This window comes from Lineus longissimus, chromosome 10 (genome assembly GCF_910592395.1).
Source record: "Lineus longissimus chromosome 10, tnLinLong1.2, whole genome shotgun sequence".
Classification (NCBI taxonomy): Eukaryota; Metazoa; Nemertea; class Pilidiophora; order Heteronemertea; family Lineidae; genus Lineus; species Lineus longissimus.
The window spans coordinates 18,351,978-18,377,313 of record NC_088317.1 but is presented as its reverse complement, the minus strand read 5'-3'; the positions used below and the strand labels follow the sequence as shown (position 1 = coordinate 18,377,313).

Genomic DNA, 25,336 nt, shown 5'->3' with positions numbered 1-25,336 from the left:
TGAGGATCTTTAAAAGTGTACTCTATAGGAATCTAAAGACATAAGACGTCAATAACACAGTTTAATGATAGCTTTCCTTATTTTTATCTGAAGAGATGATAAAATATCATATTTTGCTGCTCTAAAATGACAGATTTCGCCTGGAACATTACTAGGTATACAATACTGAACATCAGCTCTTCAAGTTTCATCACTGAATGCTGCATTTCCTCGGTTCCATTTTATCTAATGACGAATGCATCAATGTCCTTTTGAACTGCTTCCAGTCAATACCAACCAAGGGACATTATCCTGATTGTTTCTGCATGAGTACGGGTTCTTAAAAGACATTCAGACTGTTAAATGAGAAAGACAAATTAAAGGACCGGTGCTGCAAAGAGGGGTGTCATCTTCCTGATTAGTTTCCCATTTGCAGGAGCTGCGTCCAAGGTATTGCTTTTTAATTAACATCTATAATGAATGACCATCTTACACTTTGGTAGTTACGATGAATGAACTTGTCGCACTTGTTTAGATGAGGTGCTGTTGAATGCATATACAGAATATTTGAGTTATTGAGGAATGTAATGAGATGAGGGATGAGATGTAGGTCGTAGGCAACTTGGGGGAGTACTGCATATAATAGTTAGGTGACTTGCCAATGGAAATGAGCTTGGGTAACATCTTGACACCAGATATCTATGGCATTGCTCGGCATTCTGTGCCCTAACCTTCAAAAAAACATCATACTCAAAACCGGGTATACAAAACGTATCGTGGAGAACCAGGAAAAGCTAACAGAGGTCGAACACCATGATGACAAATAACCAATAATGAGAATCTCCTGTCAGTATGACACCTAAATGCTGCCGTGAACTCTGTCGCATCGGGGTTAAACTGATTAGTTCTACCTGCTGATCTCCCTTTAATTAACCCTGTCAATTTGATTTCCATTAAGGTATGAACGCTGCAGTCCCTTGGGGAAGGCTTGTGCCACTTTCCTGGCAGATTCACTTCATGCAAGACATTTTGCTGAAGTTTGGGATCAAATGCACCTCCCTGTCGTAATACTAAATCATGAGGCAGGCAAAGCAGCAATTTTTTCGATATTGGGGTTTTCTTTGGTAAATATATGAAAGCAAACCTTCTGATAGCTTTGAAAAGGAACAGGACAAATTGTCCCTCCTTGTTGGTTTGACCTGCAACTACATGGAGTCAACTTTAAACAACATTCCAACATTATCACCAAGGCAGAATTGTGAAGAATTGGGAAGTGGACGGAGAAAAGGCAAAACATGTGGACACACAATGCCCGACAATATCACTTTCTTCATTGCATGATTCAAATCTGCACCATATAATGAGCAACACGGATGATCGCCGGTCACTTCAATAGATGCAGCGAAGTGACCACTGGTCATTTTGCGGCATCTATTGATAAGAATTAACGCACCTAATTAGCGCATAATAATTAGCGTATTAAGTCCATAAATACCTCCGCTCTGATTACAATCATGCGGTATTCTTAACGAGGTTCGCTGGAGGAACAGAACGAGTCAGGAACTGACCAGATTCAATTTCACTTTTGTTAGCTTAATCAAGGCATGGTCAAAGAACCGAGTAATGACAAGTTGATAACATGTAATGCCTTTATTAAAACTAACTTGGCGGATGGAAAGGCTTATGATGTGTGAATGTCACTGGGTACTTGGGCGGTAGGGCTATTGAAACTTGTTCCCGGTGTCTGCAGTATAATAGACAATTCGATTAGTTACCGGTGGCGCGTGAGGATGAATGGTCCATTCCGTTAGGAGGATGTGACGATGTCTCTTCCAAACAGAGCGGAAGGAACTTTAAGTGGCGTCTAGCTTTGATGGGATATTAGGGATATGCACTGGCCATGGAACAATGGGATAATCAGGGAGTTATCACACACACTGTTGTCTAACTCATCTTATCAGAATATCAGTATGGATGGACACCACCCATACCAAGTGCCAGAAAATGACCATACCTGACAAATCCTGAATGGTAAAGCTATGAATAGCAAGTGTGGGTTGGTATTTGTCTTGTGAGGTGTTGCAGTGGAAAGCTTTCATAAAGATTATGAGCGCGGGAGGCAAGTCAGACGGGTTGAAGTGATAGGAAATGACATGTTGCTTAAGGACCAGCGAATGTGGACGCTATCCCAATCAACTATCCCCAGGAAACATGAGCAAGTAGCATGGTCGGTTTTACCTTCTACTTATCATTTCCCAAAATAGGACATCATCTGATGAGCTTGGCATAAGGTGCACTTCGAGAAAACTTCTGAATGATATTTTGTTCGGGAATGATCTGAATTGTGAGTGTCACTTTGACCTTTTGTTACTCGTACAATAATATGCCAAACAGTCAAGAAATGAAGAAACCACTGACATCAAAAGCGAGAAATTCATTCCGTGGGTCAATTTTTGACAATCATAATAATCTTCGAAGACAAAGCAATGGACAAATTGCTTCCTGTAAAAGGCAGATGGCAAAGCAAGGTCGATGAAGATATTGTAATTGTACGCCAGAGATTGAATCATAACACGGTTTATGACAACCTACCAAAGGCTTCAAGGGACAAGCGTAACTGCCAAATGACCATCCACCACATGTCACAATTCACCAAATTGACCCAACGCTACCTTTGCCTCCTAATCATGATAATAGACACTGATTATAACTTTGTGGATGCAAAATTGCGTGCCCCTTGGCCTGGACAAGATGATGACGATGATAATGATGATGATGATGGATGGTTGGACACCCAGGCTCACAGGCCCAAGGATGTATCATATATCAAATATCTTCCTCACCCAAGATTACTGCCATGATTAAACAATGGGATGTATTCATCAAGAGATTTTTGCCTTTTTTCCATGACTATGGTCAATCATGACCGCAATTTTGAAAATTACTTGTGATATGTCCAAAAGACATGGTGATGCAATTTATGCCACTTGCTAAAGCTGGATTGAATTATAACAATGGCACGACTGCTGATTTCTTTGACAGTTCCCGTAGTGGTAATTAGAATGGCATTCGTTGGGGGTCATGCAAGAAAGCGATCAGGCGTTATTTTTTCCATTTTGAGAAAATGTGCAAAAACAACACATGTAACGAAGGATTCGTGGCCAGGTCATCCTCTATTATATTCACACCAGACCTGGACACTGGCTACCTAATCATCGAATATATGCTACATCCAAAATCATGACATCGACCTGGGGGCCAAGTTCAGTCTCTTGGTGTAATGCTGTAAAAGTAGAAGTCATGGTCACAGTGCTGCAATGTTGAGAATTGAAAATGCATTCAGCCACTTTCTGGATGCAACAGTCTTGATATCGCAACCATCATCAAATTAATCTCTCTTCTCCTAATGAGCGGCATTCAGCACTAATTGTTTCTCCAGCGTCATTAGTCATTGTTCATTATAGTGGCAGTAGAATAACCACATTGCCGTTGTCTTGGAACACTTCCTTTCTTACGGTAGCTATCAGTCTTCCAGCGACTTTCATTACTGTATTGTTGGTAAAAGCTTCCCCAGGAAGCGTAGCCATGGCATGCGGAGATGAGGAGTCCGGGGACAGAATAAATGCATACCTCACTGAATGAGACATAGTAATGGAGAAGAACTAAGGCACATCATTCTAAAAATATCATATTTTGGCAGATCTCATAATTATTGTGCCATTAGGCAGACTGTAGCGTTCTCAAAAGGATAGATTTTTATGCAAAAATGGTTTTCATTGATAGCTGAATATCACACTGGCAAATACATTATTTCTATTTCACTGGCAAACGCACCAAGACTATCACTAGATGAACGTGGAGGTAGTAGAACTCTCCTCTTCTCACTTGACATCTATGACGTCAGTTAGAAGCACAACATGCACCACCAAGGTGTTAGCACTTACATTTTCCTTGTTTCAAACGACAGTTCGTGACTGTGAAATGCTAGACAGCAAACAAAATTTATCCTTCGGCAATAAGTTTTTGGTTTTTCAAGTCGCTTTCATCCCTTAGGGAAAGCGAAGATACTCATGAGACAAATTAATTATCGTGAAACCAAACGTTAACGAGCTACCCGACCATTACCTAGGAAACCACCATGTTGCTCTCCAGACTCTGAATTTCCAGCTATAGTTAGGAGAACATGTACCCAACATCTTGCTAATGGTGATATATTCAAACGACTCACTGAGCTATTTTTAACTTAGTCTTTACGTTGTTCCTTTCCTGGTGGCATTATTCTAATTGGCGGCTCTACCTCAGCCTGCCTTGCATCCTCCTCGCGCATGATTGGAACTCAAATTATCAATGACATTGTTCCGTTCCTGGTTGAATTAGCTGTCATTGCCTCCGAATGGCATCGACCTGGTTATTTCATAAAATAAGACTTTTAAAAAATTTGTAACAATGCGAATTGAGGACAACAGAGCACAACAGAAAATGAAGATAATGTAAAATTTATGGCGCACAATATGCAAGGGTGTACAAATGTTTATTGCGTGTACCATTATGGTCACTTATTAAAAGATCCATTCACTGGTAAGCCAAGAGGCTGCCTGTATGATTTACAATGACCATGGCAGCTAATGTACGATCTCACAAGTCATAAAACACGCCCCCTGATGGTTACAATTGGCAGTTAGCAGTAATTAAATCATGATATAATGCGTAAATTGTACATTGGAGTGCCATCTTTGGTCAGCAATGCCATCGCTGAATAAAGATGTGCGGACAGCCCAGAATATTTTCACATTGATTGATTATAGTGTACTTTTATAGTCTATTTTAGTCCATGATGGCACTTTGAGAACAGGGACTTACAACGTAAAAGTATGGGATGGCCATACAGGGTGTACCAGAATGAATACTCTGCAATAATATGGAATTTTATAAGTGCGGAATTTAATGCTTCTTCCACATGAACAGATCCTGGTCAACCAAAGTTCCTCAAAGTTGACATGTCTACACCAGATGCTATGATAAAATGCCTGTTCTGAGAATCTGAACCTTCACTAGTTTGAGCTAGAAAAACGCCTTCAAACAAACCTCCAGCACCTATTCCGTGACAATTACCCCAAAAGAAGAGATCATGTGCTTTCCATGGCAACGGCCACAACACCTAGGTTATATGCATCCTTTTTCTCCATTGCCAGAATAAATAATAAACTATGATATCCCAATAAGGCACATCCTGGTCGCTTGGATACCTTTAGATCTTTGCAAAAATTGTAGAAACAGGCAGACCGGTTAATTGTTTTTACTTCTTGATGTGTCATGAAACTGTTATGGTCAGTTGAGTGTCAAACATGCAACTGGTTAGGCAAGCTTGTTAGAGGAACAATTATAAGAAAACACAGCATGGATAGTGATATAGAAGTCAAGACTACATGACTCACTTTAATGGTCAGCATCTCCAAGTAACCTGTAATCAGCATTCAAGGAAGATACACCACACAGCCATTTACCATTCTTCAGAATCTCACCAATTTATCCAACAGTATCATGTCATTACATGCTTGTTCCTCATTAATGTCTTTCTGTTGGTCACAATTAGAGGAGAGAACATGTTCATGGTGTCTCGAGGGTTGTACCGTGTCCTTGTCCTTGGTGATTACGGTCCCACGTTAGAAAATGATTTGAATGATTGATTTTCCCCTTGACCATGACCATAGGGTGAAGGTTAGGGATCCTTAGGAGATAAAGCACCGATGCATAGGCCTAACGTGTTCATGATCAAACAGGTCACACACAAACTCTTGACAGAATGAAGAAGCCCCCCCCTGGCCATTCACTAGTGATGATGTCCATTTGCCAATGATGACCTTTCAACTCTCATTTGGTGTCGATTGCAAATTAATTTGTCAGAGTCATTCTGTGAGGTGGTTGCTGGAGTACTTTGCTTGGGGCTAATATCACAAGTAATGTGTTAGTCTGGAGTAGCCCAACAATGTCCAATGCTGTGCATGTCAGGGGCAGCCAATCAGATATTTCTCACAAGATCTTCCAACATCAATTTTCCAAGGGTCATCCACGTGGAATGACTTTGACAGCCGCGCTGGCATATTCTTAGATGATGATGACATGGCGACTGCCCGCCGTACCTGACAGTCCCAAAGGCACCTGGGCGGGAATTCTGTCATTCTGTCAAAAATACCGTTGACCAGTTTGCGACCAGGTTTTCCCATGTCAGTTAGCTGCATTCACGCCTGTCATCTGACTCATTCCAAGTGTGATTTCTTAAAAGGAAAATTAGGAACCCGATATTGATGGAGATATGGCTTACCGGTTTGAGTTACATGACAACGAGTCATCACTGTCAATTGACTTACCAGAAAGTATAGAAAATAAGAATTTGATGAATATCAAGTCGTGTATCAGATACTTTGCCAAATAAAGACAACATTTTGGAAAATATTTTATGAATACAACTTACTGTGGTGCTGGTATCATGGAAGCGGGATCTCATATGGACCACACTCGATATCTTTTAAAAGTTGAGTTATGTGGGGCGTTTACAGAAAATATCAGTTTAACCACTGTTGACTCACCTCACATCAGCGATTAGGAGAACGTTGTACAGAAACATGAAAAAAGTGATAATACTCGTTAACTAACAGCTTAACTTTTTTTAAACCACTTAGAACATGATATTGAAATCAAAATCAATCATAACTCAGACAATTAAAGGATTAACCAAATGTTGATGGATTAACATGATGTCATTTTCGAACTCAAATACAAAAGGAAATATAATATTTACTACAGTGAGAAAAAAATACTCCAGTTTACCCCCAGTTGTTTTAGAAGTGCGTTCGTCTCCAGTAACTGGCTGGTATTAGCTTCCATGACAATAGAGAGTTAAACATCCGAACCCCCAACCAGAAGTGTCGCTTTTTATAGCATGCCAAGACTGCAGCTTTCAAAAAACCTGTCTCAAAATCACATGTGAGAAAAAAGTGGCAAAATCCTAACAAACTGTATATTATTTGATTATCTATTTTCATACATTCGTGAACTGTCAACATCTTAATAGTTATGTTCAACTTCTACTTTATGCATTTATCCTTGCCCCCTCCTCAAATTGAAGGAGAACATGATTATTTTAGTACAAAGTAGTCGAGTAGCCATTTTCCCTCACTCATGAAACGCCCTCTGAATCAGCATTGTTCAAGGCTAATCGATCCTAACGCGATGCCTCATTCTTAATTAACACCCACTAAAGGAAAATGCAGTGATTTGATTAAATATAAATTGAATTAGCTTTTCATACATCTGAGTCAAGTAAAAGCAGGCATCAGTCATTCGAATGACAGTTCATCCCTTTACAAAGTTTGATTCCATATCAAGATTCATTTCAAATTTACCAGAATAAAAGCTTTACTACAGTCGATTGGGTTGAAGAAGTTCTTCTCAAAAATTGTTTCCTTGTGAAACATCTATAACATTCTTTGTCCTAACAATGGTTGATGTATCCGCTTTTTCCCTAGAGATAGAAGTCACATATGATATTATGTATGTAACAAATGCAACTGTCATATTTTATATTGCAAGCAATAAGCCAAATGATGTCTATGCATCTTCAAGCAATTGTGGATTCATCCATTTGACTAGCAACTTTGTACTAAAAGAATATGCACACCATGAATATGAATCAATAGATGGGTGTAGACTTCTTGGGTTGAGACTGACTCAAATTGACAATGTGCTGGTTCCATCTCATGCTGATCAAAACAGTACGTGCAACATGCATAAAGTATATCAGTTAGAATTGGCAAAATGGGTGGTCAAAATTCGCACGAAAGTTTTTATTGGTTTCATCCTAACTAAACCAAATTATGGTATACAGTGATGTACAACTGACAATGTCATATTCTGTTTGGACTCACTTTGACAAATTATTGCATTCCCTACTCGGTGCTTATCTTGATGATGCTACCATATCCTGCAAATTCTAAATTATGATCGAGACGCCCTGTACTCATTTGGGATATGCATACTTGTTGTCTGTCCATATATATGATGGATAACTCTCATTGGCTCCATGGAGATGATCAAATATTTGACGATTTCATATTTGTCCTTGCGTGGCCGAAATGACATTTGTTTATGATGGGTAATGGTCCATTAGTTAGGGCAAGGTCAACAATATATCACTTGAAGTTGACAAGTTGTTGTCACTTTCTATTGATTGTGAAGGACATGGTTTCATCATTTACACCGATCAATGAATATCATCTGTTTTTATATATGTAATTCTCATATTCACATTGATGGCAGTGTGGCTGATACTACCCCTCAGCAAAGCTCTCCCCGTGTACAAATTGTATCAGAATGCATAGCAGAATGGCCGATACTGTCCCTTCACTACTCAGGCAAAAGTCTCCGTCCACGGATAGCTGATGGTGATTAATCATGAACGTTCCGTCCATGGGCCGTCCACGGACAGCTGATGGAGAATCTCCATCAGCTATCCGTGGATGGGCGTCCGTGGATGGAACGTTCATGGGCCATCAGCTATCCGTGGACGGAAACTTTTGCCTGTATACAGGCCCCCTATTCAGAACTTTGTAAGCAACTCTAATGACAAGACACTGCAGACGGTCACAATAACGTTCTGTTGATCAAGCAACTTAAAAAAGATGCCTATCCTCAAGTCCAGCACTCCTAGGCAAAAAAGTGTTAACAAACCACAGAAAGTTGGGTTTTCAACAAGCGCATACTTTCACCGAAGCAGGTCACATTTGCCTCATTGCTACTTGACATGTTTCCCTAAGTAAAATACTTTTACCACGGAAAACAAGCACAACCACACAGTAGTGTTCCCTTGGAGAACATTAGCCTCATCCAAAAGGTCACCCTGATTCGATGAACAGCTTCTAAGGTGGCCAAACATATCTTACAACCGTCAAGCGACCGATTTACGTCCTAGGACACATCTGATCTGCAATGGCCAAGTCATAAAGAATAAGTCACTGATGCATTGGCCAACGCATCAAACCTTCTAGGTCAGGATGTCAATTCATCACCGGCAAAACTTCCCACCAACCTGCAAGACCTTATTGGCCTCGAAGGAACGGCAAAAATCTTCGCTCACGCATCGAAGCATTACTGTTGCCCCTGAGGCTAATCTGAGCAAGAAGTTGTCACGACAGATATCCTCTACCATAAATGAGCCTCTACTCCTTGATAGTTGTGAAAATTGGCTGTGGACCAGCTCGCCTCTGGGCTAATAAGTGTGGACTGGGATGGAAGACAATCATGGTGTTCAAGACACTAGCTAGTGATTGAAATACATGAGAGTGGACGATATAGAGGAAGCTTGCAGTTGTCTTCATCAAAGATGTTTGTGTTGGCAACATTTCTGGTTGGGCTTTTTGATTGTGATTCGATTGTGATTGGTATCATTGATCCCAGTACCATCTGCATGTTGATATCAGTAGATAGTATTACACATGAAAGAATGCAATAATGATAAAGCAAGAACTCTACCTGTAAGTTTGAAATCTTTCGGACTACGAAGTCTATCCTCTAGGTTCTTCCTTTGAAAGATGCTAGGATTTCTGCACAATGGATTCATGGTGACATTTCAAATAGGCAGGAATTCCACATGCAGGATTAAATCATTAACCATTGGGACTGGGAAATCCGTCCTTCGGTTTCTGCTAGTGAACAACAGAAGTCTGCTCAAAGGACTTCTAACAGTGACTGCGTTAACAGCGTAAAACAATAGCGTTCACCATATCATTCAAAATAGCAAAATGGGATAAAATGTGAAAAATCAGGGCAGAAAGGTAAAGCATCACGTTTCTTTTGAAGGATGCTAAGATTTCAAGTGGAAAATGTGCGCTGACTCTGAGGAAAGAAGTCGGTGGAAAGTTAACACCTGAGCCCAATTCATGTACTAGAATACTGGTTGTTATGTGGAACTTGGATAATTTCAAGAAAGTTGAATTGGCTTCCTTTGAGGAGGGTGTGGTGATATGCTGAGGATGTAATCTGCCATGTGGTTTTTGAATACGGGTGAGGTGATGATAATCAAAGATGTAACGGTCTATTTACCAGAAAGAAATTCATCTCAGCTACAACAAGAGCGAGGCCGCGTGACTCTCACATTAGTTCGATAAGTTTCGATGTTAGTTAGTAAAACCTTTACGAGTTTAATCACCTGGGCAACAGCTACTCATTGTCGTTCAGGACACCGATATCCTTCCTCTCTCAGCTACTACAATTGCTCAAAGTACGCGCAAAGCAAAGTATCTCACTTGCAGGTGGGCTCAGCGAACCATGAGCTACCCATTCAACCATCTGATAGCCTCAAGCTGAGGACCACTGAAGGATCACAACACCATTGAGGGAAATACGATCTGTGGACATATCAACACATGAGAGGACTGTGACAGACGTGTGCTGACAGCAATAATATTTGACATGTTGATATTTCCGAAGCTTCTGCAACCACCAGGTATACCAGAGAAGTACTGGTAACTGAAATTTCAAATGTTTTCATCTCTAAAAATTGACAAAAGTTGATTCTGACAAAACATCGACGAACTGACAAGGCATACTCAAATCAAAGATCAAAGGAAAACAATTTCTTTCATGCAAATTGTTCCACATCGATTTCATTTACAATTCAGTATGAATCACACAGAAAAATAAAATTATTCTTCAATTGAAACTATTGAACTATACCCAATTCCTATCAATATTAATCTACCATCCTACCAGGCAGCTGGGATGACCTACAATGACACTTTGAAGTTTTTTCCACAACTACAATTAAATCGGCATTCGTCATTTTGACACGTCGTGTAATCCCTTGGAAGTTTCATTTTTCCAAAATTGAAACCACAACCGACTAAATATCAATTTGTCACTATGACACCTAGCGTAATTGTCTGCGGCGTTATTGAATGATATTCCATAGTGTGATTATCATAAGTGTCTTATCCCGATAAATGACGGCAAATCTTGGATGTAATCTGACAGAGATTGGTCGCCTTTTATATTTTGGTCCAATTATGGTATGGGCTGACCTTTGGGTCGTTGTTATGACCAGACAGACCAGACATAATCCCCCTCCCTGCAGTAAGTACATTTGGCCGATTTGGCCGGACAGATCCCCCTTCCAATCTACTCAGTCGCATCAATGCTTATCAGGCCATATCTATAGTAAAACTCGCCACAGAGCCTGTGAAAGCAGCAAGAGTGTGATGGTCAACTGCTGCATTGAAATCAGATCATAAGACATAGAGAACTTTTTTTCAATTAAAAGTCGATTTTTTTTTATTTGTGCACTGCTATCACCACTCAGTCTTTGTGCAGATTTCACAAATGAGTTTTTAAGTGAAGGAAATGAAAACGTTTCTGCAGGAATGTTGATGCCTACTAAAGTAGTCCGAAACCACACATCAGGGTAACAGCACTTGCTTCAGGCATAGAAACACCAAATGGATTTACCCAACGGGTATTGGCAAATACAGAAATCAAATATTGGTGATGCAGATACATCCCCTAAGGTGGCAGTAAAGCACATAACTGCCGGCAAAAATATATGAGCATGATTTTTGCTGCCAGGTATATCAAACACTGGCTAAAATGGAAAAGGATCACCGACAGGCTAACGGTACTTGTAAAACCTGTTAGCAATCTATAGTTAATATCACTACTTGGAAAAAGCAAGCGTCAGCTAACCTTTTTCTCACCAGCTAAATGGAAATGCATCAGCTTACAGCTAACCTTAAACGACAAGTATACCACCTTTGAAACAGAAACTGTACTCATTGACACCTCATCACTGACACAATATACAATTTCCAGGAATGATTTGCGATGGCTACACACTAAGATAAGATATATCAAACAGGTCTAAGGTAGAAAATGTACAATTCTCTTTGTGACTCAAACCCTTTGATACTAAAACCTATTGTTTTATTCATCTTTAAACCCTACTCTGTTCTTTATCAACTCTGTTCACAAATAGACAAAAAAATAATTAAATATTTACTACGGTTTCAGGTTATCAAACACATGCTTTGGTTTCAAGAATTTGCAAAAGGATCACTGGTTTTTTTCATAACAGGCGCCTGCAACAAGTATATCAAACCCAGCGATGATCAGATTTATCAGTAAACAAGATATCCTTTTGCCGAACATCACACGGATTATAAGGCTGGTTGCAGTGATAAAAGTTGCTCATTTGCGCAGCCCGTAAGTTGTGACTAGCAACATTTTCCAAATCAAAATATGAGTATACCTAATGGAGATAGAAGAAATGGTAATCCAAAGAATGAATGCACTGACCATGAGTAATGGACTCTGCCTTGAAGCAATTGGCCCCATTTTGGTTCAGGGCGCTCTCCATCAGGCGAGAAAACTAACCAGTTATGAAATGAAAATTACCCACTTAGACAAGACCGAGCAATGTGATTAGGAAACGCATTAGTCCTACCATCGCTGGTGTTAGTCATTCCGAGATTAATATTATCAGTAATTTATTACGATGAAACCCACCAACACTGTTTGTGAGCGTTGAGGCGTTTGATAACTCGTGAATGAAAAAGCCATCAATTATTGACGGTGATTGGAGAAGACACCGTAATGACATGGGCCATTCATTTGCTACAACATCTTGTGACCCTCGGACAAACCTCGATAACTTACTTATCGAGATCACAAAAGGAAGTGGTCAATTTCATCATGAGTTGAGCAATAGGATAAGAACGATATCTAAATGGAAATGACTGTTATTTTGTTATTCAAGGTTACTACTAAAGGGGAAAATCCCTCAAAATCAAGATCATTGTCCAGTTGTTCGAAGGAACTTGCGCATTCCATTGACATAGCCACTGATGCTTCATCATGAAAATAGGTTTGGGCTGCCTTATCCATACTTTACAGCAACGACTTGTTAATTTCAGTTCTGTAATATAACCACTAAAAGAACAAGAGGCAATGCAAAAACCTATGTGGACAAGCTCTGGTTGCCAAGCAACAAAAAATTCAGACAGTGGCTACCATCTATATAGTCCCATACATAAACTAAACTGACTGATAATTTCCGAGTAAAGATGGGGTAAGCACCATTGACAATTCTATAATGAACCATTTCAAAATGAATTCTGAAGGACTTCCGTGTGTTGGATAAACCAAATGGTTGCACATTAAAATGAAATAGGCCACTCTGGGTGAGGAAGGCTGTGCGCTCTTTGTTCTCCTTGGTATTTAATTGGACCTGCCAGTACCCGAACTAGAGATCAAGGGAACAAAAGTACTCAGAGAGCCGACATTGACATAATTAATGCAAGTACAGAGGTGTTAAATATGTTAAACTGAACTCACAACAAAAACAAGTGCCCTGTTGAAAGATTTGAGTATTTGATGTGGGTGTCTTTTTCCAGCCGAAAATTACCTATTTGGAAAGCCACATGTGTTCATGACAAGGTGGCAAGTTTGTTCCAGGGCAATGAAGTTCGCCAAATCGAGATCCCACACAACAAACGTCAGCTTAAAATGCTTTTAAAACTTCAGAACTAAAGTATCAATTACCACTTTCAACAGGCACAAGATCGGAAACCTCGTTATTCACCCATTTTTGTCCTGAATCTGATGAATTTCAGTTGGATGCTTTTAAGTTAAATCATCACTGCACTAAGTGCATGGCACCTTAAACTTGTCAATTATTATATATTTTTTTTATAATGTCATTATTTCCATTTGCGAGATCGAATGAGGTGGCAGTTAACCTGGTTACGGTAGCAATCCTGACATCATTTTAAAAATCCGCAAAGTGCACAAAAGCATTCCATTTCTATTAGTTATACTATGTATGTTGCAAATTTACTCAATAACAGAGGGTTAATCCATAAAAGTTTTTCACTTTTTAATCAATTTGATGACCATGTGTATGAAGGGACTGGCTATTTTAACCTTTTCTGCAACAAAGTCAAGGCTACCATCGCTTTAAATCCATTCGCCAAGAACAATATTTTGATATTTCATTATTGGCTTAGCTATTCATCAGGAAGCTTCAAGTATCCCAGGGGTATATATTCAATGAAAAATTTAAATATAATTGCCATTGCCTGTATGCAATTAAGTATTGAATGTAATTGATTTTTACAGGATGGTGTTTGCTTTGAGGTTCGTGCAATAATAGCATTGCCTGCTAATGCTTGAACAAATGCTGTGTACACAGCTTGAAATTGCCAGCCATAAAAAAGGTGGTAGATTAGAGGGTCTCTGAGTCACTTTACCGCTAAGCAAAACTGATGAGTGGAGTAATGGTTACAATAAATGCTTGAAAAGTCCCGGTCACCTCTGGCCTCTCTTGCGACACCATCCTGCGAATTTTTTTGGCCAGTGAGGGAAAGCTACCCTGTTTCTAGTTAGGATGAGATCTTTGCGCTGACTGCATATCAGGCAAAAGTGCCTATCTGTGACGGCGATTAATCATCACATTGCATCCATGGGTAGATGATGGAGAATCCCCATCATTGATCCATGGATTGAACCCGTGGTCGTTTCTACCAGGTGATAATCATCATAGATCCATGCATGGAGACTTTTGCCTGTGTACACAGCCAGCAGAGCACAATCATCGGTCAAGTCGTTGCTGTTGCTTGCAGTCAGGTGTCTTGGACTTGGACCTTAGGTGGGGCTAGTAAAGACAGGCCAGAAGCGCTTTTGTGACAGTTGCAGGATTGCCTGCTCTCCCCTGAATAAAAGCACTGCCATATGTCAATTCCATACTTTTGTACCTTGTCAATTGTCCTTGTCAGCAGTCAGGCACATTGACTTGGACACTACATGTAGAATGTACATGTAGGTGTGGCAGGCCAAGTTTAGGCCAATAAATGCTTCTGAGTCACGAACAGGGGCTCCCGCACTGAGATGACTGGATCTCGGAACAAAAGCCCCGCACAGTCCTGGGTCAACCCCAACTGGCGTCTGTTGTTGTTGTCTGCCATCAATGCCATAGATATCATCTCCTCCCATCTGTCACCTGTCCTGGTGATCAATACGTTCATTTCTACGAAATCTATTCAAAAACTTCGACGCAGATCGGGGTTTTGCAACATATGAATACAGCCTAGATAATGAAACTTGCATGATTACAAAAGCTGTAACGCAGAAAATAATTACAATTAAGATTGCACCAAAAGTCAGCCTCGTAACAGACCTGAAAGTCTGCTAATGCATATGCAGCAAAGCACACCAGGAAAAAATACTTGCTTCTACATCATTATATTCTGTAGTCATGCACATTTTTACAATCGGTTTCAAAGCCACAATTTTAACTTTTCAACTAAGTGTAGAATATTTTTAAAATTGTTTTTTGGACTCATTTGAGCTGTGATAGAAACTTACACTTAAATGCTGTACTTTTTGCCGAAATCGTTCGATAATTTTAACTTTGATAATTTCATTGAGGCATGCAAAGCATTTTTCTGCATAATTCCAACTTCGTTAATTTCATTGTGAGCAGGACAGCTTTTTATAGCAATCCATTTCATCGTTCCATCAATCTGTTTTTAAATTCTCCCCATGCCCTTGAGAGGGATAAAATGCTGCCTAAAAGTTTCAAATTTCATTCAAAGGCGACGCAACACAACACAAGCGCTAATGGAAACAGAATTGCCTTGGTGAAAAAACGACAAATTTAACAATGTCGGGGGAATCACTTTGAAGTTTTAATCAAGCAGTTAAATTTCCTACATGCCCGAAGATCTGATACCAACTCAAGTGTATTTCTTTAGGCGTCGCAAAAATCCAGCTTAAATAGAGGCATTCTCTCGATTTAAAGAAAACTGCCCAAATTATTCAGCAAATAAAACTTTCTATTTTTACTTCTAGGTGAATACATGGACGACAAAAAGTGAGCTTGGAGGAGTCATTATATATATCTTTGCAGCATTGGAGTCAGTTTCCCAACTTGCCTAAAATCATGAAGGCATTCCAGCTGGCTTGCCCTGGACAAAATGGATAACATCTAGTTTAGTTTGAGGGATGGATGGATACCGAACTGGAGGTATTGGTTCATGGTTGTCTCATAAATTAAGCAAGGATGAAGTTCAAATACGACCAAAACTGATGAAACATCCTTAGATTGGAGTGCAGTGGCAGCTCCAGCCAGGTGGTGTTTGGGGAGATGACCAACACTATTTAAATCACTCGAGGCTTAAGTTGACTTAAATCAGAGAGTTCCTTCACTTGCCATTGTTATAACAGTCATGTCTAATTACAATGTGTCTGATGGCAAAGTTAGAGCAAGAGCGAACAGCAATCTTACCAGAATATGATCATGCATATCAGATCAAAGAGGGAATGGTTCATCCCTCTAACTACGAACCCTTGTAATTAAGTCTATACCCTCTTATGAATCCTTAACGAGGGTATGTGACTGACAATTGTAGGAACACATCGTTCGATGCCATTGTATGAATGAGAAAGCTTCTCAGAGCTTGATGAAGGCGTGCAGAAAATCCAAAATTTCAACCCTGCAGTCAGGACTACCAGTACAATATCTCTTGCAATTGCTTCAGTTCCTAACTCATAAGCAGCTTGGATATATTTTTCCCCAGAAAACCGACCGATCTTGGCAGGCAGTGAAAGTGTTAAATAGTCAATGAGGCTCGAGTGAGATTTTTCCAGTCAAACAGTCGTGCTAGTTGTGCATTATACATGGAGCCTTCACTACTTGAGAGAATTTGGCAGCATTACCAAATAGCTTCTAGCCTACAAGAAATTAATCATCCAATCTAACAAAAGGCCCAAGCCAGTTTTAAGACAAAATAAAGCTTTTTATAAAAGAAAATCCCTTAATTTTCACTCAATTAGTTGATGCGTTTTTGTTTTGTTACATCAAGATATCCCTGGCTCTCCAAAGGATCGATTCTAAAACATGGTCTTAAATTTTTGCACAATCTAGGAAATGCCGCGATGATGAAGTGGTGCTTTCAGAATGACTAGAGTGGATGTCATTTAGAAGGCCGGCATTCTGAGGAAACAAGACTTTCTCTTCAAGTAATCCAGCTATTCGGTTAATGGCTGGCCGAATGAGCAGTTTTCTAGCACAAATGAGTATTACGACACTGACCTTACATTAAAGGAATCGGTCATGAAACACTTAAACGGGTAGATTTGAATGTTGAATGCCTTGGTAAATACCAAAGGTGGGAGTAAGTTCTCATAAGTTAGTAATCTCATTTTCACAGCCCACAAAAAGGACTTTTGACGAATATTTGCATGACAGAAAAATAACAAATTTAACTAGTGACAGTACTACCACGTCCTACGCCGAACTTGAGAGGAGATGCTGACCTTGAGAAGATCCGACGACCTTGGACAAATCCCCCCAACCTTGAGAAATTCTGCCGACACGGAGAAGGTCTGCCAACCTTGAGAAAGCTGACGAGTTATCTTCGAGTGCACAACCAATGCTTTCCAATCAATTACTGGTTAATTTGCAGGTTGAATGAAACGTAATGACTTATTAACCAGAAATACAAAAATCTGAAACATCATTCGATCGCACCCACGGCCTTTGTTGCCCATAAGAAAAGTTATGATCACAACATGGAGTGTTTCAGGTTTCAGCATCTGATTTACACTGAGCTTTGATTCTTATGAATGTAAAGCCGAAAGCATTGGCTGCTGTTATATCGGCATCATACGACAGTACCAGCTCGAACTATTAAGTCAGTACCAATATTCTAACTTAACATTCGCCCTGTAACATCTGAGGTCGTGGGTTAAACTCTCTGGTCGGTGCATATCTTCATATCAGAGATGAGAGATGGCAACAACCTGATATATGTATTGGAAGATGCCCAAGGCTCCTGTCTGACACGATGCCAAGACCACACCATTTTATACTTGCCATCCTATGAAGTGCACATGACTATCTATTTCAATCGTAGGTTGACAAGTACCAGAACCAAAACAAATCTGCTCTATCTTGCTTTCCAGTTTAGTGAAAAGCACTTTTGGCATCCATGTAAAAAACAACCCTTTCATTTTTTTATCATTATTACTACTGCAGCTCAGTACCCGTAATTTGAGCATCCATTGTTAATAGAACTGTTGGTCCAGGGAACAGTCTACATACCTTGCCACACGTTTCTTTTATGAATGGTTTCAAGGCTGGACAGTAATGGCTGTTTGAATATCATTCTAGACACTACTGTTGTGCCATGTGGCGCACTGGAGCCATTGTGCCACGCTAGATTGAAAGCTACACTGAAAACTAAGCATTACTTTTTCAGGACAAAACGTAAGATTTTACTTTTGCAACTTTCGAACTCATCGATAGATACAGTAGGAGAAACTGGCTTTGAAGTTCAATTTCATGCCACTATTTACTATTCCTTAGCACAGAATGATGCACAATCATTCGAGTCAACATTGCAGCGGTTCATCAGCCTGACTTTAGTTTAATTAGAAACCATAGTGACAGTTTTTCACTCGTTCTGATTAATTGTTTAAACACATTGACGAGTGGTTTGAAATGTCAACGCAGAAGCCAAACAACACTCATTCATGGAGGTTGAAGGTTAGCACTTGTGCAATTTGTGAAATTGAAAGTGAGAAGTAAATTACGAGTGAAGGAACTTTGAAAGTGACGGCGATTAACCCTTTCAAAACTGAATGCAAAGATTATCGGTTGTGGTAAGATTCTTACATAATGATTTTGAAGGATATATAATTTAACATGAAACGAATATTTCAAACGGTCAATTAAAAGGATTAAAAAAATAACAACAAATTGATATAAAAATGTGGTACAAATGACCTTGGTGCTACTTTGCTCATGTCCGACTGGGCAACGAAGGTGTGAACGACGTCAGCATTTCAGGACAAGTTGAACACTCATTCTTGTACAGTTACCCACACTATCATGAGGAAATGTACACTAAGTCCTAGCATGATTGTCTTGGAACGAATGCTACCTGAAGGATTGGAATGAGGAAATTTCATATCGAATTCTCAAAGTTGAAATCGACACAGATACAACATCATTAACTCCTTCTTGAGGTTACTACTTAATCAACACCTGGAAGGCCAGGTGTGACTTTACAAATTCTACCAAAGGTGTGCTTAGGTAAGACCTACTATGCGTGTAATTGGCTGGAAATGTTGTGGTTCTTGGCATTCACGGATGAAGATTCTTTAAAGTTTAACCAACTTTTTTAAAAGGTACTTTGCCTGAAAACTCAACTCAAGAGGATGGCCAAGTCGATCCGGAACGTGCATTGAATACACCAGAATCTTCTCAAGAACTGCTTACTCTGAGACACCCAGATATCGGCCACATGGTTGAAAAGTTTATCGATTGAGACAAAGCTCTGAAGGTCGAGGGAGAAACGAGATGACAGCCTGGCTTAATATAATAGGCCTGGTTCTGTAGTATAGCCATGAAAGAAAATCGAACATTTAGAAGAAGAAAGACTTCAGGCTAGGTATTACGGGCATGTTTGCACGATGCCATGTTCAATTTGGATGGACAATGAATTGGCAATACCGAGTTGTTCAGTGGTCATGATGTCATGTTAAGGATTCCCTTAGTGTCTTATCAATTCATCAACCTGTTTTTTAAGAAACCTTCTGAACTTAACAAGCATACCTACACATCAGGTTAGGTCTTGAAAAGGCCTCTTCTGCCAATCTGAGATGTTGAAATCTCAAATCAAAACACAGTTTGGTTCCGACTTCAGTTCATTAAATCAAAGTACTGTAGTCAAGCGACTTTTGTGGTATCAACGTTGAACAAAAATACATGGAAACAGCTCCATAAGATTTAAATTCTTTTTAACCGTTAAATTCTACTTTTCAAACTCGAATACGACTATCCTTTTAGTCAAAACACCTGGTCAGATATTTCTTAGTTAATGTTTTCTAATGTGTGGTACCAGAGGATACAGGAAATAGTACCAGAACAGATCAAACCAATGTAGAGGTTGCCAACATATTTCTCTCGGCTTCAAAGAGATACTCTGAAAGAAAGTTTGGATGAATGTTCAAGCACATTGGCTGCAAATGGAATTAGGTCAAGGTAAGTCCTTTCTGGCCATTCTTGTTGCAATTTCAAGACATCCATATTGGTTAGTCTCCTGCCTTGCCAGAGTCTCTGAATGTTCTGACTATAATTCTGTATGTTCATGACACAAGTTAGTTTGCCGGTGTTCCAGCGGACTCAAAAATGACCACTCTTGTCTTCTGATATGCTGTAACGAGTCTAGAAGGTTGGATTACGTTTTGACACAATTCCACCAGAAGAAGGCAGCTCGGGAGATGGTGCCATAACTCATTGAAATTCATAGAGTACCACCTTACTCACTTTAGCTTATCTGATAAATATCAATCTTCTTCCAAAACCCCCCCCCCCCCCCACCCACCCTATCCTTATGAAGGGTGAAGCAGACTCATAAGCGAGAGTCTTCCTACCATGACCACAATCATTAAGAGACGAACATTTTGCTTTCACACACAAACTGAACTGAGTGAGTCATTCAATTGTTAGGATGATTAAATATCAGGTAGCGTCACTGGAGGGAAGGCTGGACCAGTAATCTAGTTATTGACCACAAACAGGCATGCACTAAATGGGAAACCATCGACACCCTTTTCATAGTTTTTGCTTCCATCAAATTGAACCGCATGACAACTGTAATCGTGGCTGATCATCATTTTTTCGCCCCAGCAATAGGACGAATAGACTATGGGGTGAGCCTGACGTACTGACAGATATAACAAGTCAGCCATTATCTAGTCAGCTATTACCTCTTTTTTAGGACAATTTGCCTTAATTGACAGAATATATATATTCGTTCATGAGGTACATTAGCGTTCCACAAACTCACAAAGCTAACCTGGAGTGTCAGTTCATGCTATGCTGTATGTTCATTAAGGGCAATCATTGGCGTATTTAGTGTATTTTGATGGGTTGGTTTTGTGATGGAATATACAGGAAATGTGGTGGAGCAAGGACATTAGTAGAAACTCCACATCCATTCCCTTTCTATTACAGCATTGTTTGACATGTCAGAGTCACAGTTGGACTCAATCTGGGAATCTCTTGCTAGCCCAGGGACTCGTGGAAGCTCCCTTGACACTCTCCGTAAAACAGATGATGTCAGAAATAGATGTAATTTCAGTTGGGATGCCACAATTCACTCGTTTATCGACATAGTTGTTAATGGTTGACCATAGATACCGCCATTTTAATCAGAGCTTGAAATCCTAAGTGGGAGTTTGTTCTCTGAAAAACATTGCTAAGTTAGCTTTGACAAGTTTTCTCGCCATCGGCCTGGCATTAGAGATAGGAGTTTGGAATTCAAGAGTGTATCATAGGCCAAAGCTGGCTGGCCTTTCATAAGGGATGACACTATAATAAAAAAACTTTCCTTTTTTTACTGCCCTGAAACTGAAGGTGTTAATAGCGAGACGAGGATACTCGCACCAACACTGATAATGATATCCATTAGTGTATTCATCAAATAATATTATTACTCTAATGATTGTACATTTCGTCATAATTACCACGGGGAATTCGATACAGCATATTAGTTCATTGCGATGTAAAAAACAACAGGGGAATTTAATGTCAGGGAGAGAGTGGTATGCTGAAGTCAGTAGGTGTAGCAGCCATCATCAAATTTAGGATCACCTCAAAGTTTGCATAATGCAGGGTCTCTCTAATGCTCATGGTCCTCGGCACAGTCTGAAGGCCTTTATGGAAGTTAAAGACAAGATGCCAAAGGACAGGTTGCTGATTAATGGTGCTAGAGACAAGTGCTTTATCTACCTCTTCGCCTTCTACAATATGTAAGGTGCCCATTCAGGTGTCCAATCATTTGAGTCTAGTACCTAAAAGTGCAGTTAATTTCACTTGATCACATTTGATACTACCTCATGATATTTAGACAACCGTCCAACAAGTTGTGTTCTGTGCACAATACGGACTCTACACACTCTCGCATGTACATTCATTGGAGCCTGTAGTGTTCTTTTCAACATTGATTTTATTTTTCCAATGTGGCGGGAATCCCCAGTAGCCTACAGTCTCCATGGCAGATGCAATAAAAGTGGGCACAGCCTGCTCCAAAGCATGCAGCAGCGGTGAAATAATATGGGCTATGGATTTTAAAAAGCACAAAGTTTTATAGGAAATCGATCCAACATTTACTATGAATCCGGAGTCAAATGAAATGAAGATCTTATATACCCGGTAGTACTTTATACTATACAACTGTACTGCCTCAAAAATGTCAGAGCGTTTTGCATTCATTCCCCAGCCGATTCCAGAGACCTTCATCCAGACACCAAGGAGCGTACATACTGTGCCACACTTCGCCATTTCAAGCTAGTTGAAAGTAACATGAGGCACTGGTCAAGCTTGAACCGATGACTTGCCAATCACAAGTCCATGCTCTGCCTACGTGCCACCTTGCTTCCCTAGCTTGAGACAAGAACAGCCAAACCTTCCATTTGGCATATCTGAGGAGCTTAGAAGAAAGGCAAACCAATAACACAACACGAGATAGAGATATGAGCTAAGTACAGCTTATCCTTTCCCTCACTTCCAGAGCTAACTGAACTAATGCCCCTTACCTTAAATGTGTCCCTTATGACAAGGTGTGCTGGGGCATCAACATTTGGCGGAAGCTCCTTAAAGACGTATTCTTCGGTTGCTATTTCATCATCCGGCCGCGCCTGAACTGTCGCCAAGATTGTGGCCAGGATCAAGGCCAGACATCTGGAAGTCAGAGAGGGAAGATAATCATTATTTCATACTGTTATTTTTATCTTTAGTTTGATTGGCTAATGATTGATCACAAGGCAAACACTCTTGATCTGATAATCTCCCCCCCCCCCCCCCCACACACACACTATCGACACACTATCGACATCAACACACGCAATAGTCAAACTTGGAGTCTTAACATGTCAGTTGGTCCAAAGTGTATTTCTTGCATCAATTTGTAATTCCAGGATGGGTATGTCCGTTTCTTCAAAGAAACTTCTCATCCTCCTATTTTTTTGTGAGCAGGTGATTTAAAGAAGACCAGGGTGGAGCCATTTCCATCCCTTGAGGCGTTACCCTGTCAACATGACCCACTAAGAGAATGGCATCTTAGGACATCAAAGAATTCTTTTCATGACATTTTCTTAAAGACAAATCGCATCTCATGTTTCGAAACATACTGTGTCACTAAGGACTAACTCATAAAGGGAACCAGACAATAGAAAAGCCATTAGATTATCCTCATGACAAAGAGAAAGAGTTCCTTATAGTATCCATGACATTAAGATAAGTATAATTTTGAACTTATGAAAAAAATTCAACTCTGAAAGATTAACAAATTTTTTTGAATTTTGAATTTTGAATTTTTTGACTTTGAATATTTTTCCGAATTTTGAACTCTGAAAGCTGAAAAAATGTCTAAGTCCAAATATTTTTTTCACTTTTTCTTTCTGCTGAAAAAAAAAGAAACATCATCAGCCTCCCCAAAATTCTGGCTTTAAATTTTTTTCAGAATTTTTGAACTAATGAAAAATTTCTTAAGTCCGAATATTTATTTTACTTTTTTTCCCTGCTCAAATTGAAGAAACATCATCAGTCCCAAAAAAATTTTGACTTTGGAAATTTTTCCGAATTTTGAACTTATGAAAAAGTTCAACAATTTTGGCGGGTAAACCTAATCATGCATTTTGTCCCCGGATTTTCAATTTCACTAACGCGACCACCTCGGTAACACGACCTTTCAACCTAGGTCCCATGAGTGGTCGTGTTACCGGGGTTCCACTGTATTAATATCAGCTTGCTGCAAAAAGGAGACCAGGATTTTTATTTCATCGACTAGTGCACTGATAAGACAATACTCAGTGAGTTGATGATCCCGACTAAACCCTTAAGGTCTTCAGGCTTTGGATGCCAGTGATGAAACAATCACTGGGTGGATTTCTTACTGTCAAATTATTGTGGCACCCCCATCCCCCCCCCCTTCGTCCTACACTGATATGATTGTCAGTTTCTGGATCAAAATGTAACATCTCAAGGTCTGTAATTCGTGTATAACTGGTGGTGGTGTGGTGTCCACACACTTAATTATATATATACAACGGTGAAGAAATTTATGACAAAAAATATAATCATAGGACCAGTCCAGGAAAATCGATTGTCAGGTCAAGGGCCAATTGGATTATTTTCTGTGCAATCACAGACATTGGAAATGAGTAATTTCATGAATTGTGACATTTTGTGCATGACTAGATTGAAAATAATTTCTATCTAATTCCATGGATGGTTATTGATATCGATTAAACAGTGGCAAGTGATTTGTTTCATTATCAGTCGATAATGGGGACAACATTAGCTACTGTACCCAATTAAATAGGTGATTGGCAGGGGCAATGTCTGCTGGATGATTCAAGCACCCCCCCCCCCCCCCCAATCTCATTAAGGAAACAAAATATGACAGGGTGCATGGTGAGCATGCATCATTTCAGGGACGTACTGCATAGATGAATAATTTCTGTGTCTTTTTAATAGATTTAGATACATTCAGACATTGCAACAAGCCAATGACATTGCTGATGACACTTACATCAACCTAATAGACACACCATAGCATGATAGGTGGCACATTTCCTTATGACACACATATCATACAGACATAGTGATGGCACATTAACCTAACAGCCTACTACACAGCCTGCTACATGGTATCGCGAAACCACTATAAATCAACTATACACAGCTACCAAATGCATCCATCCTCTCATACTGCCGTAACCATCGCCTTTCATCGATATCAGCCGTGGATAGGACTGATGCATGCACGCCGTTACATGGGCTCCAGTCGGCTTCCGTAGCTTTGAAGCCACTGCCAGCTATCGACTGGTAAATTCTGGTTAAATCTCACCAACATTTCCGCGCTGTTTGCAAAGCAATAGCAGCGTTTTACAAGGAGTGAATGGTATCAAAATGATCTTTGGACAATAATGAAGAGATTTCAATGAAATAATAATTGGTAGAAGGTAAATTCAGCACGTACCTGGCCATTTTTCCTAGCTATCCACGGCGAACAACCACTCGATATATCGTCCTCTGCGTTAATGACAGCTCTTCAAACAGCCGGCGCTGCACCCGCTGACGCGTCAACATTAGTGTGAGACATTAACGGCACTATGCCACATTTCTCCAAAGAAAAGATTAAAATATCACAATAAAGACTTGGATATTGTACAGAAAACTTTTCTATAGCTGTGTTAGGTATTGAGTTTATGCGGTATTGTGAATATATCTCGAAAGGTG

The 25,336-nt window shown here is 39.8% G+C and overlaps 1 protein-coding gene across 14 annotated transcripts in view; it reads right to left on the bottom strand.

Moving 5' to 3' along the window:
* LOC135494709 (uncharacterized) overlaps nt 1-25,133 on the bottom strand; it is a 103,713-nt gene extending 78,580 nt beyond the window's left edge. For all 14 annotated transcript variants that reach the window (XM_064782933.1, XM_064782938.1, XM_064782941.1 and 11 more), the window contains exons 1-2: nt 25,077-25,133; nt 22,630-22,774 (exon numbers count right to left, since the gene is read on the bottom strand). In XM_064782933.1, coding sequence (XP_064639003.1) covers nt 22,630-22,774; nt 25,077-25,084 — 153 coding nt within the window. In that variant the 5' untranslated portion in view covers nt 25,085-25,133. The remainder of the gene's footprint in view (nt 1-22,629; nt 22,775-25,076) is intronic.
* Nucleotides 25,134-25,336: the final 203 nt, after the last annotated feature.